The sequence below is a fragment of the Acomys minous genome (assembly GCF_964271855.1).
Source record: "Acomys minous genome assembly, chromosome: 2".
Taxonomy (NCBI): Eukaryota; Metazoa; Chordata; class Mammalia; order Rodentia; family Muridae; genus Acomys; species Acomys minous.
Window position 1 is genome coordinate 49,711,882 of NC_140484.1, and position 14,502 is coordinate 49,726,383.

At 42.4% G+C, this 14,502-nt stretch overlaps 1 protein-coding gene and 1 long non-coding RNA gene across 4 annotated transcripts in view; both read right to left on the minus strand.

The window, feature by feature from the left end:
- The window catches only part of LOC311586207, a 199,933-nt gene that overhangs the window by 99,259 nt on the left and 86,172 nt on the right, over positions 1-14,502 (minus strand). The window lies entirely within an intron of this gene.
- Positions 2,677-14,502, minus strand: part of ATL3 (atlastin GTPase 3) — a 43,604-nt gene continuing 31,778 nt past the window's right edge. For all 3 annotated transcript variants that reach the window (XM_084761058.1, XM_084761057.1, XM_084761059.1), the window contains exons 9-13: positions 12,993-13,120; positions 12,264-12,320; positions 10,795-10,866; positions 9,225-9,656; positions 2,677-7,627 (exon numbers count right to left, since the gene is read on the minus strand). In XM_084761058.1, the coding sequence (XP_084617184.1) occupies positions 7,541-7,627; positions 9,225-9,656; positions 10,795-10,866; positions 12,264-12,320; positions 12,993-13,120 (776 nt within the window). In that variant the 3' untranslated portion in view covers positions 2,677-7,540. The remainder of the gene's footprint in view (positions 7,628-9,224; positions 9,657-10,794; positions 10,867-12,263; positions 12,321-12,992; positions 13,121-14,502) is intronic.

Consider the following 14,502-nt stretch of genomic DNA (forward strand, 5'->3'; position numbering starts at 1 on the left):
GGATAGCTGCCGAAAGGGGGTAGGACCAAAGAGAAAGAAGTGTTGCAGTCAACAGTGCTGAAAAAGAGCATTTTGACATCAGACATGGAGGTGCAGTTTGGAGTCTGCCTAGTCGGTTTTCAGTCTTGCTTTGGTCCACTATTTCCTGTGTTCTGTAGTGACAATTTTGGAGTTTTGGCTACTTTAAAAAACACAGAAATATGTTTTCACTTTAACCCCAGGTATGGAATATGGGGCAGCTTGAGATTGTCCACAACAACTGATTATGACTTCCCAGTTTGTGTACTTCCAGTGCCGGCACTGAAGGCATGGCTACCTCTGTCCATAGCTAGCAGTATGCAACTGCCCGCCCCCTGGAATTCCTATGCTTGTCTTTTTTCCATGTGAGAATTGTGATTTGCACAATGGCTGAAATATGGTCATAGGAAAGCATTACCTTTCTCTGGGTTGTAGTCTAGGTATAGGACCTGCAAGATGCACAGCTGAAACTCTTTAGCTGAGTCTCTGTACCTCAGGGCTTGAGGGTGTCCAAAAAGCCTTCTGGTGCCTGTCTGCATTCCTCTGAAGAGGTTAAAGCTACGAAGTCATCTAAATACTGAAGCAGGGTGTTTTGTGGATTTTTTTCCCCCTTAATTACAACATTGGCATCCAGGGCTTCATCTTTTTAACCCTCTCTCCTGTTCTATTTCCTATTTCCTCTTGTCTGCTTCCATAAAGGCAGCAATCACTGCACTACATAATGTCTTTCCCTGTCTTCAGCTGAATCTTGACTGTTGTAAGCTTTCTGAGCAGTTCCTAAAAGTCGAGACCTGTTCATCCCTTCAAATCCCTCTCATTTCTAGAACTTTCTCCTTATTTCTGGGCCCAACTGCATGACAAAGGCAATACTAGTGATTCACTGGTTTCCAAAGGCATTTGAGTCTGTGGGAGTACTAAGTATGCCTCACAGAGCCACGACAGAGCCACAACACAGAGAGCCAGCTAGTGGTTCTTCAAGTCCTTGAGTTACCTAACCTATCTTGGATATGCTGGAAGGTTTCCTGGCTGCCACTGATAATCCTCCCTGTATTATTTGGCGAAAAAGTGTTTAATGACCTCTTCCCTTGGGACAGGCTGATAAGGGCCGGCAGCTTCTCTGAAGAGAAGGAAGAGTTTGAGGGTCTTCCAATTATACAAGTGTCTGGTAGAAAAGGAGACATAAACCATGAACAGGAAAGAAGGTAGAACTTCCATCACTCCCACACCCCTTTAACTGGGCAACTACTTCCCTTTCCACTGGCACAACCAGCTGTTTTAAATAGGTAGGGCATTATTTTCTCCTCCGATGGCAGGGCTCCCCCGTAATCCTGCCAAAATGAGAGGTCAGGCTTGTCCTCACCTCAACATGGACCAGGACCAGGATTCCTGAACCACAAGCAGAAGTCAAGATTCTCAACAAGCCAGAAGCAAGGGCCCAGGAGTGGGAGATGGGGTAGGGAGGTGCCAATCTCCTTGGACAGAAGCTGAGAGAACGAGGTAACTTTGGGTTTCTCTTGACAATCTGGCTAAGACAAACGGGTAGGCCTCCGACAAGTGTAGATCTTAAGGCAGAAAGGGAGGACTTGCACCAGAGAAAGCCATTGGTTACTACAGGTAACCACCACTCAGGAGCTGCTATAGTTAGCAGCAGCAGCAGCCACAGGCATCCCCAGGACGGGGGCAGCACAGTGCAGGCGGGCACACATGGCCCCCTACTGTGAGCCTGCAGGGAAAAGTGTGCTTGCTACCTTATGGTCTCAGGATTGCTCACTCCTTCCATTTCAGATGTTTCTTCAACCATGAGAGCTGACAGAAATACAGAGACACACAGAGTAAACACTCATAGGTCATGTCTCACATCTTACTTGGACCCAGGACACATCATCTATGATGGCGTCTGACCACCCTTGTGTCCCAATGAGATGGCACCTCCTACAAACTACACTTACCTTCAGGTATTCAGACCAGATGACTCTTTACATTGGGGGGCGGGGGAGGTGGGAGTGTCAGGGTGCCTCAGAGCACTCAGCAAACACTGTTGCACACCCCCTAGTAGTCCTCTGGTGCATTCTTCGCTGTTCTTGGGGTCCTGATGCCCCAAAGTGTCAGCATTCGGTCGCTGGAGATCTGGCTGGGGGCCTCCAAAATATATGTGAAACCCATCAGAGATGACCAAAGTTTACAGTCAATGTGTTGGCTATTCGAGTCAATTTTGAGTGGCAGGGCTTTCCCTGCCATGCTCACGGACTCCGTGTAAACCCTGTGTGCCTGGCGATCTCTGGCCACCAGACTCCTAGACTACTAGTCTAGCAGCTGGGCCTGACATCCAGTGGCCTGCAAACTCAGTGTCACTTCCCCATTGCCTCCCAGGTCACCTGTGAGGAAAGTCTTTCAGCACAGCTATCCCTCTAGCCCTCCCCACTGTGAGAAACTAACTGGCTCTGGCTCCAAGTAGCCAAGAAGTGCTACAAACTAAGATCCCAGATAGCTCAAGACCACACACTGCTTTCCAGCAGCTGAACAGCCTGACCAACTCACTGCTAACCCGCTCAGTGTCACTGTGGAGGGCAAAGTACCTCTGACCAGATAAGCAACTCTCCTGGCCAGGCCCCACTGTTCTCTAGGCCCTTCCGCAAAAGAACAGAACACACACAGTGGCATGGTTTTGTGATCTTTAATCCATTAAATGTACAACCCAAAAGTGAAACAGAAAAGAGCCTCTAACAGAACAGCATCATTGCTTACCATTGTGCTTTTAAAAAATATTTTTAAAATACAACTGAGAACAACTTGTGTATGTTCAAGATTTAACCCTTAAGGCTAAGTCCATAACAACTCTAGTCACCTGATGGACATCAATGTGACCTTCCCTTAGACATAAGGCTAGAAAAACCTTTCTGTTGTAGAGCTATCTCGTGATGCTCCCTGCTATTGGGGGGGGGGGGGCAACTGGTGACTACTTTTCATAGTTATGATCTCATCCTTTTCTTTACTGGTATTAATACCTTGGGGTTTTCTGTGTGTAAAAGATTTTGGGATTCACAAAGTGACAGTCAGGTTGATCTCTGGTCAAGGTCAAGATCAGCCTGGTCTATATAGTGAGTCTCTGAACAGGTAGGGTTACACACTGAGACTTTTTCTCGAAACAAAACAGCGTCATCAACAAAAACAAAGAAAGATTTAGGGATTCAATTTGGCTTTTTCGGAGTGTGTGTGAGGGCAGGAGTATAAACAAAGGCACTACAACAGCTTTAAAAAGCTTGGACAATCCTCTGAACTAGGGTACCCAAATTATTCTAAATATAGTAAACTCATGGGTAAACAGACCTGGCAGCAGACCTCAGGTAAAGGTGCTCAAAACGCTTAAGTGCACTTCCTGTTGGGTACCCCCATTCTGAGGATCAGTTCATTCTCATTCATTCAGCCCATTGCCCACTGATGTTTATAAATGATGATTCTCAGGGCCACAGGCACAAAACCACTGCACCAATCCCTAGATGCAAAGCAGAGTCCGGTTTTCTTTTAATACACCCCATAGATTAAAGCATGAAAAGGCAGGTGAGAACCAGTGTCCAGGATAGAGTGACGGTGCAGTTCCTGTAGTGTGGCTACTACAACAGGCCACATAAATCAAGGAATATTTTGCTAAATGAGGCTTATTTATGGCCTCATTTTACACACACACACACACACACACACACACTTAGCTCCACATGCTAGGTAGAAGGATGCGGAGATATTTGCTACCTTATGGGAAAATCAAATCATACTCAATTACATTCCAAAAAAACCTACACAAGCAAAATAGGTCTTTTTTTGATACTTCTATGATACTTTTTGAAAAAAAATTTTTTTTATTTTTATATTTTGCTTGGGCATATCCCAGGAACCATTGTGTGTGACTTACTAAAGAAACTGCAAAGAAGACACAGTGCTTGTGCTTGTGTGTTGTCAGCCTCAAGTGAGAAAGAAAGCAAATCAAGCAGAATCACTCACAGCAGCCTGACTGTGATACAGCAGGTATCAAACACACACCTCTGGCTGGGGCTGCACAGAAAAAGGAAAAGAGAAGGGAGTGGAGGGATAGAAAAAGGGAAGAAATGAGGAAAAGTCACAAGCATCCATGAAACAGATTTTTGGTACTCTGCAAAAGGGATGTGTGAAATTTATCAGCAAGTGACAAATCATAGGAGACTTCTCAGCAAAACAATCAAAGTTGTGATTCTATCCACTTGACGATAAGAGGCAAACTGAAGTATTTAACCTAGTGGGTAGAGCAAATGTCTGATATACACACAGCCCTGGGATTCCATCCCTAGCACCCCAAAACAAAGACAGTATGTTGGCAACACTCTCCTAGAGTGACTTATTTTTAATAATGTTTTGGGAATCTCCATTAAGTTCACAGGAATGTCCTCCACATATTGACAGGAGTGCACACATCAACGATGACTGCACAGAAAGCCTGGGGGACACTGGTCTGACTCCTTCACCATGGCTCACAAAGAAAAGCATGGAGGTGTAAACAGATTCTTTTTTTTTTTTTTTTTTAACAGATTCTTTCAACCAGTTATGAACCTCCTCGGGACTATTTCTAGCCAGTCTTTTTTTTTTCCTTTTTAATGTTGTAGAGGACTTTATTAAATGAGCATGGGGGGTGAAGGAAAGGGGGGAGGGGTACCTGAGAGAGAGAGAGAGAGAGAGAGAGAGAGAGAGAGAGAAGAGGGGAGGGGAGGGGAGGGGAGGGGAGGGGGAGGGAGGAGAGGGGGAGGGAGGGGAGGGGAGGAGAGGGGAAGGAGTCTAGCCAGTCTCATAAAGGGATTTTGTACTGACAATTGTGATAGAAAATCAACAATTTAAAGTTAGGAAAACTTTAGGCCAAGGAAAACTAAGAACCCTCAAAGAAAACTTTATAAATATGTTCCAGAAGCAGAATAAGTTAATTAATGGAACACTCACTTTAACACACACACAGGTGTAACACTGAAGCAATACAGCAAATTTTCTCCACATCATCCTTTCTCACCATTAGAGTGGAACCAGAGGTGGGCATGGGGACACACACTACAAGCTCAGCACTTGGGAAGGATGAGGCAACAGAACCTCAAGTTCAAGGCCAATCTAAACTACAAAGCAAGTTATAAGCCAACCTAGACTACATAACAAGACCCTGTCCCCAAGCCCTCTCTGAGGTCCTCACTCAGGACATCACCTGAAAACTGCACTACTTCAGGAGTGAGCTTCCAACCCTTACACCATCAGTAATCACTCACAAGCAGTGAACAGTTTTTAAAGCAAACTGGGATTGTTCCCAAATGTCACAGCAAAAGGAAAAATTACAAAGAATTTCAGGAAAAGATTGTATGAAAGGTATGTAAAATGCTTAATATAAATTTAGGATTTGTTAAATGCTTGATTGTAAAACTGTTAGTAAAAAGGAAACCATGATAAAGAAAATTAATGTTTTCTACCTTCCATTCATACTTCATGTACATAAAATTTACACTAAGTCTTGCCAAAACCCTTGTATCTCCTTTCCACAACAAATTTCAAATTATCTCAAAAATTAAGGCTTCTTTACCTGCAGGCATGTTTGAAGGTTTAAGTCCACAACAATTCACCATTACAAAGTCAAATAAAAAAGCAACTAATAGACAAAACACATAATCAAGGTAAATGTAAAAAAAGAAATTTTAGAACCAGAGCAATTGTCTTTCCTAGGCCAGTTATTTTTAAACCACCAGTCTAACCAAAAGGAAAATCAAGAGGGATTTTTGTTTTGTTTTTGTTTTCAAGACAGGGTTTCTCTATGTAGCCCTGTAGCCCTGGCTGTCCTGGATTTATTCTGTGGACAAGGCTGGCCTCAAACTCATAGAAATCTATCTGCCTCTGCCTCCCAAGCTGAGATTAAAGGTGTGTGCCACCATGCCCAGCTAAAGAGGTATTTTAAATAGTTCAGCTAGACTGAGTACTTTCCTTCTTCAATGGGAAAAAAAGGGTAAAGTTTACTAAATAAAATTAAGTTTGGCTGTGATATTATGAACATTAGACAGCACATATTATTAAAAAATGGAGGGGGGGGGTGAGGGGAGCAGGCACAGTGGCACACAGAGGCACAAGGATCTCTGAGTTCTGAAGGCTACCCTGAAATGGATCACAAGTTCCAGGCAGCCAGGGGAACAAAGTGAGACACACAAACGCAAAAAGTTTGGGTAAAGACTTTAGGTCAGATTATTTGGTATTACTGCTAAGAAAAATGAAATTGAACATTAATTAGAAGGAGTAATATTTGGTAATGACTTTTCTCTGTTGAAAATAACTATTTTTGAGAATGTCACATATACATTCATAAATGAACAGTGAAATCTGATCAAGGCACAAGTTCAAGTGACTTTTCAGAAGTCACAAGAAGAGCTAGTTCATTCTTTTTATTATGGACCACTAATTTTTTTTTTGTTTTTTGAGACAAGGTTTCTCTGTGTAGCCCTTGGCTGTCCTGGACTTGCTTTGTAGACCAGGCTGGCCTCGAACTCACAGAGATCTGCCTGCCTCTGCCTGCCGAGTGCTGAGATTGCGCCACCAAGCCCAGCTGGAACCACTGCCTTTTTAAGGACAGTCTATCTCTTTTCTACAAAGACACTACAGAAATAAAAATTTTAAAAAGCAAGTTCAACAAAACTGCCAGCCTACTTGGTAAAAGACCTTATATTCTGAAACATAGAATATTTAATGATTTTTTTAATGCTGCATAGGAAAGAGAATTCATATAAGTAAGGCTTTTGAAGCAATGATGGTAGCATAGGTCTGTATTCAAGGTACTCAGAAGTTAGGGAGGGAAGAGAAAGAGAGAGAGCTCACGGCCACTTGGGAACAGAGTAATTTCAAGACCTGAGTCTGCAGAGTAAAGCGGCAGGGGAGCAGCTCCAGGGCAAAGCAATTGCTTAGCATAGTTAGGCAATAGGTTTAATCACTGGTGCAGTTGGGGAGGTTGTGTGGGGGGGGTTGTTTTAAATGTACTAAGTATCATTTTAGTCATCCTTTAGTTCTGAGCCTTTTTCAAGTTGTGTAAACATTTTTAAAAACAAATTTCAAAAATACAAAAGAACTAAAATCCAAAATCTAAAAACAAAACTTGATCCACTTCATAAGGTTGTCCTCCATTCCTCAACCTTCATGGTGGCAGAGGCATGGACTCGTCTTAAAAGGCACTATGTGGCACATCAAAGACTTGAAAGCTGCATTTCCATGTTTTCCTTTTAGCCCCCACCCCCACCCCTTAAAGTGCAAAAAGCATAGAACAGAGAAAAGAGTAGCCTTGGGTCTGTAACAGCAAGAAAAAGAACTGCTTCCAAGACAAGTGGAACTGGAAACCACAGGAGAAGTCAGTTCTTTTATTACAGTGCCTGTCTCAGATCTTCCAGGGTGTTCTCAGCTCCGCCATTCCTCTGGAACTGGCCCCATGATGGCGTTAGCAGAAATCCAGGGGCTGACTTGGCTCTTGATGGACCTTCCCATTAAGATGCTATTGTGCTTTTTTATCAACAGGTGGCTTCCCAACGACGGCATCCCTCACTGCAGCCTGAGTAGAATTACCAATATGAGAAGAAGCCTGCAAAAGTCCATTTAGTCAATGTATTAGTTAATAAGTTACAACACAGTGTGAAAAAACAAAGTCCTTGGCCATAACTTCCAAATATCTTTCCTCAGCAACAGCATGCTGAGAAGACAGAGGGATGGAGACAACAGAGGTGAGAGGAAACCACGGCCACAGCTGACTCCTGTCAGTGGAGCATGTGCTCCTCTGCTGAAGAGGTGGAGGCTCCCCTGGCTTCATACTGTTGACCTGATATTTGACAGAAAAAGAAACAAACTAGTCCTAAAAACATACAAAATGACCAGCTGCATCTGTCCACATCTGTTATCTCAGCACTCAGGAGTCTGAGGTGGAAAGACTGTGTGTGTTTGAGGCCATTCTGCATTACACAGCAAGTCCCAGGCCAGCCTAAACTACAAAAAGACTCTGTCTCAAAAAATAAAAAATTAAGACTGGAGCTCAGCCAGGTGCAGCATATTGCATATGCCTATACCCTAGCACTGTAGCATTTGGGAGCTCATTAGAGGCAACAGAGTCAGGAGTGTGAGAATTCAAATTAATCTCTTCTACATATGACGTCTGAAACCAGCCTAAGCAACATAAAAAACAAAAACAAAAGCCGGGCGTGGTGGCGCACGCCTTTAATCCCAGCACTCGGGAGGCAGAGGCAGGCGGACGCTACAAAGTGAGTCCAGGATGGCCAAGGCTACACAGAGAAACCCTGTCTCGAAAAAAACAAACAAAAACAAAACAAAACAAAACAACCCAACTTAAATGGGCTAAATAAAGATGGCTCATCAGGTAAACACTTGCTGCTCAACCCTAATTACATGAGTTCAATTCCCAGAACCCAGGTAAAGCTGAATGGAGAAATCTGACACCACAAAGTTGTCCTCTGACCTTCACATCCTGTGCTCCGGGTCCCATCCACCCACATTCAGATATAAAACACAACACAATCCACACAACAGTAACAAATTTAAATAAAATTTAAAAATAAAAAACCCTAGAGGTCATGCCAATCTCAAACACCAATTGCATTTTGAAGACATAAATGAAGGGATGTCTGAAGATGCCTTAAAGAAACCATTATTTTGTATATTAACAAAAAAATTAAAATATGAACATAAAAATTTAACAAATAAATGAAGACAATGACATTCATTTTCTAATCCAACAGGATTAAAAATATAACATTGTTAAGCTCCTATTTTTATCACTGAAGTAAATTTGTCAGAGATGGGGAGAATCATAGAGGAACTGGATCTGAAGAGCACATAACTAGAGCTGCCCCATGCTCACAGTCATCCGAAACAACACCTGTCTAGCCTCTGCGGGCACTGTATGCAAGCGGTGCACAAACACATGCAGGCAAAGCATTCTCACACATTAAAAATAAAACTGCCCCATGAGTAGACCAAAGACCCTTTTTTGCATTAATGGGCCATTTTTAAGCATTAAAACAATGGGCTAAATATTAATATACTAAAAAAGAATAAACCGTAAAGCCCATCAGAAAATGGGCCTACCCTCTTTTTCACTATGAAATTCTTCTAAATTTTACAGCAGAAGCAATCACCACATACCCTCAGCCTCAGCCAGCACCACTTACCTGTTCTAACACATATGCTGCACCGGAGTCAATCGCTCCGCCCAGCTCACGGTACTGACCGGAATACCTGATGTACCCCCAGGTAAGGAGTGCTATTAGCAGCAGCCCAACCAAACAGTTGAACAGCTGGGCCACCACCTCAAGCCCGAGGAAGCCAGTGAGGCCTGAGGCTATGTACAAGGCTGCTATGCCTGTGAACAGCACTGCAGGGGTCCGGAAGGTGCTGAAGACGTTCTTGCTGCCGTTGTGCTTGCAGAAGTTCTCATACAGCTCTTTGATTTCCTCCTCCAGCTCCTGCTGGTAACGGAAACTGAAATCCTTCCCGCCCATCTTTTTGGTCTTCTTAAAATGGTCCAGAGCAAGTTGTTTGCATTCTTGGTGCTTCTCTTCTAAAATATCTGGAGACAAATAAGGTTTCTCTCCCCCACAAACCTAAAAATGACAAAAACACAAGCTGAAAATTCTTATACATGCCAAATAAGACAAGTAAAAAGACACAGTAAAGATTAGAGTGTTCTTATGAGTTTACAAAAAAGCTTAGACATTAACTTCAGAAAATATCCCAGGGAACCTGAGGCTAGCACCGTATGGTGATAGGGTGATACTTGCCTAGTATGCACAAAGCACTGGGTTCAATCCTGTATCATAAATCAGGATGGTGGTGCCCACCTGCAATCCCACCACTCCTGAGGTGGTTACAGGGGGATCTGAAAGTTCAAGGTGAGGCCCACATAGTCTACATGAGATCCTGCTTCAATAAGAAGTCAGAAGAGAAACAGCCAAGGCCAAAACCAGACATACTAGCATATGCCTATAATCCCAGCACTTGGGAGGCAGAGTCTCAAAAAGGAAAAAACAAATAACAAAACAAAACAAATAACTAAAAGATCCCAATTACATAGAAAAGACTCTCTGTTTCAAAAGAAAAGAAAAATTAAATTTAAAAAAGCAATAATTAGAACATCCCAATTACTGGGGTAACCTGAAAGACAGCTTTATGTCCCATCATCTTAAGACATACTATACAGATGGATCGCTGTGAGTTCGAGGCCAGCCTGGTCTACAAAGTGGGTCCAGGCCAGCCAAGGCTACACAGAGAGACCCTGTCTCAAAAAACCAAAACCAAAACAAACAAACAAAAAAAAAGACATACTATGCAGGGACAGGAGAGACAGCTCAGGAGCTAAAGGAGGACGTGCATCTTCTCCAGACAACTAGACTACATTTCCAACACTCGTGCTGGGCCATTCACAACCACCTGGAACTTTAGCTTCAGAGGGTCCAATGCCCTCTTCTGGCCTCTGAACACATACATATATGTGGCAAATGCACACAAGGACTAATAGATGAAAACAAGCCTTTAATGCACATCCCTGTCTGCAGCACTGGTGAGGTATAAGCAGCATAACCAGGCATTGAAAAGCCACCTTCCACTACACAGTGACTCTCAGGCCAGCCTATTAAATAAAACTGTCTCAAACAAACAAAGATACATGGAGGGGAATCAAGTTGGGGCTTTTGAAGTCAGCAGAGATGTTCAGGAAAGACACTCCCAGGTGTCACCACTCACCTCCTCCATGTTGTTGTAATAAATATCTTTGGCAGAGGCTGCAGCTGCCAAATTGTTGGCTTCAGCAGTGGCCTTTTAAGAAAGGAAAGTGTGAACTATAAATATTTCTTGTAGCATTTTCCAAGAAATCAAACAAAAATATCTCTCTCCCTATTCCTATTCTCCTTTTTTATTAACTTTGATATTTTTTACAATTCAATATAATTTAACTGATAAAATACATACCTTGTCTAATTTTTGTGCCAAAACATCTATTCTGATACTTAAGAATCTTTAGCATAATCTAACGCTCAAAACCCAAGAAAATATAAATTCCTTTAGTTCTATTTCAAAAAGTGCATCCTTTGGACCGGAGATGAAGCTCAGTGGTAGAGCATTTACCTAAACCATAAGCTAGATGTAAAGCACCTGGGTTCAATCCCAGTGCCTCAAAAACAGAAAAACAAAAAGAAGGAGAAAAATTTTATTACACCATCAGTCACAAAATCCAGCTATTATTTTGTGAAAATATTCTGCAACTAAATAAGTCAGTATTTAGCAATAAATGCCCATATATTCCGCATATGAAAACAAGGTTTTTTAACCAAATGACCAGAGAATCCTAAGGACAAGGATCGACTAAAGTACCAATGACTGGAAATGGCTTGTCTAACACTGCAGCAGCTGGGTCTGACAAAGCAGTGTTTCCCAAGTATGCCATACTAGAACAAAACCCCAACTGCATTAGCTGTCCTATAAATAACACAGATGAAGCAGAAGACACACACACTTGCTACAAAATGTGCTCTTAAGAGTCATGGTAAGGGGCTGGAGAGATGGCTCAGCGGTTAAGAGCACTGGCTGCTCTTCCAAAGGTCCTGAGTTCAATTCCCAGCAACTACATGGTGGCTCACAACCATTTATAATGTGATCTGATGCCTTCTTTGGCAGATAAAGCACTGATATACAATAAATAAAATAAATAAATCTTTAAAAAAAAACAGTCATGGTAAGAAGCCAGGCGTGATGGTGCACACCTTTAATCCCAGCACTTGGGAGGCAGAAGCAGGCAGATTTCTATGAGTTTGAGGCCAGCCCAGTCTACAGAGCAAGTCCAGGACAGCCAAAGCTACACAGAGAAACCCTGTTTTGAAAAACAAAACAAAAAGCCAAGGTAAGGCAATAGTTGAAAAGGAGAGTGGTCTTGCTTTCTTCTTCAGGACTCAGTTCTATCTTATATGAGTCAATTCCAGCAACCGAAAAATGTAATTTAGAATACCAAAGACTTAGCCGGGCGTGGTGGCGCACGCCTTTAATCCCAGCACTCGGGAGGCAGAGTTGGGCGGATCGCTGTGAGTTCGAGGCCAGCCTGGTCTACAAAGTGAGTCCAGAACAGCCAAGGCTACAAAGAGACCCTGACTCGAAAAACAAAACAAAACAAAACAAAACAAAACAAACAAAAAAAAAAAGAATACCAAAGACTTTATTACCTGAAGCATGGATTTCGGGTGAGGCAGATCTTCTCCTTGGTAAATTTTTATATATGCCTTAAAATACAAACATAGAAACAATCAAAAATATAATTCTAAAACATTTTTCTCATATTTTAAAATAGTATAATCCCAGCTCTCAGGAAGGCAGATCTCTGTGAGTTCGAGGCCAGCCTGGTCTACAAAGCAAGTCCAGGACAGCCAAGGCTACACAAGAGAAAACCTGTCTCAAAAAACCAAAAAAAGAGAAAACAAGTGAGACCACACAACTGCATTTTCCTAAAATCCTAGGTCAACCAAAAGAATTAGCAGAAGCACAACACACCTCTGAGTGCATGTTAGCATTTTTAGTTGTCTAAAAATATTCTCAAGCAACACAAGCCTACCAAGGCGGGGATTCCAGTCAGGCCCCCATGCACAGTGGTCTCACCACAACCTTGGCAAAGACCATCCACCTGGAGATACTTGTGTCTCATTTGCGGGTCTCTTGCTCACAGCAACCTCCTAACCACCTCCTGTCCACACCATCTTCCTTGACGGCACAGTAATGACTACTCTAAGAGAGTACAAAGAACATCATTTGGTTCTTATGTCAACACTGCCCCCCAGTGGCCCACTCCTAGAAGGACACTAAGGTTGTAAAATGCCTCAGACCATCTTCCCAAGAAAACTAATATTAAAAATCAATTTTACAAAAAAACAAAATTTAGAACTAAAACTTCTATTTACCTTAAAATATTCCAGCAGCCCCCGGCAGGTGACTTTTGAGCCATTGATCTCCTTCTCCATTAGCTTCGATGGGTTTAGTACATAGGGTATGAGAGCCTGCAACTGCTCTTTGAACTCAGTAGCAATATCTGTATAAAGGACCATAAAGAAAGAAGCAAGAAGTCAAAATGAGCACAAAAGAAAGCCCGTGCAGAGGGGTGAAGACTCTGCTATCCTCCAGCTGCGGCCAGGCTGCAGAGAGACTGCTGTCCTAATGCACTTACATTTGTGCCTTTCCTTCCTATCACATTTAAGTCCTTTCCAGTTCAGAATATACAGAATATCATTATCTCGGTTTCTTTTCTGGGATATTTGGTTTATTTCCTTGTTTTTAAATACATTTCATGGTTTGGTTTGGATTGGCTTTAGGGACAGAATCCTGACTACATACCTAGCGCTGGTTTCAGATTGGCAATCCTCTTGCTTTTGCCTCCCAAGAACTTATTCACTTTCTAAAAAATTAAAGAAGGTACTCACAAAAGCAAAATAATCTTTCTACTTGGCCCATGCCTTTGCTGCACCACCCATACACTGCCTCTTAAAGTAAACAAGAACTCACTATTTATTTATTCTCCTTTTTTTTGTTTTGTTTTGTTTTTTTTGTTTTTTTGTTTTTTCGAGACAGGGTCTCTCTGTGTTAGCCTTGGCTGTCCTGGACTCACTTTGTAGACCAGGCTGGTCTCGAACTCACAGCAATCCGCCCACCTCTGCCTCCCGAGTGCTGGGATTAAAGGCGTGCGCCATCACACCCGGCTATTCTCCTTATTTTTGCTAAGATTTTTGTCTTAAAGAGGAAGCTCTTGCCTGGCACTGTGACTCCAACAGGAAGAGGTGGCAGGAGGATCAGGGGCTCAGGGACAGCCTGAGCTACAGAGTGACTCTGAGACTAACCTAAGCTGTATAAATCCTGTCTCAAAAACAAAACAAAACAAAACCACCCAAGTAGAAGCATTTGTACTTCCTTCTATATACTAAGTATCTTGTCAGTGGCTCCCAGGCCACCATTATGTCAGGGAAGAGATGTACTCTTTGCAGTGTGCACAAGGTTCTCAAAGCAGGTTCAAGTACAGGTGCCCTTTCCTCAAAGTAAGAATAAATAAATAAATCCTACGATGAAGATGCAGGAGATTTAAATTACCGCAAGTATGAGTTATATACATTTTCTAATGTCTTTATGAGCTCCCAATTGCCAAATCAAAATAAATTTTTTCCTGTATCAAGATTTAAAAAAACTCTTCAGCACTCCATAAGCCTAATTATAATATAAAAAATGAACCTATTGGGCTGGAGAGATGGCTCAGAGGTTAAGAGCACTGGCTGCTCTTCCAGAGGTCCTGAGTTCAATTCCCAGCAACCACATGGTGGCTCCCAGCCATCTATAATGAAATCTGATGCCCTCTTCTGGCCTACAAGTACACGTATACAAAATAATAAAAAATAAGTCTTTTTAAAAAAATGAACCTATTAAGTT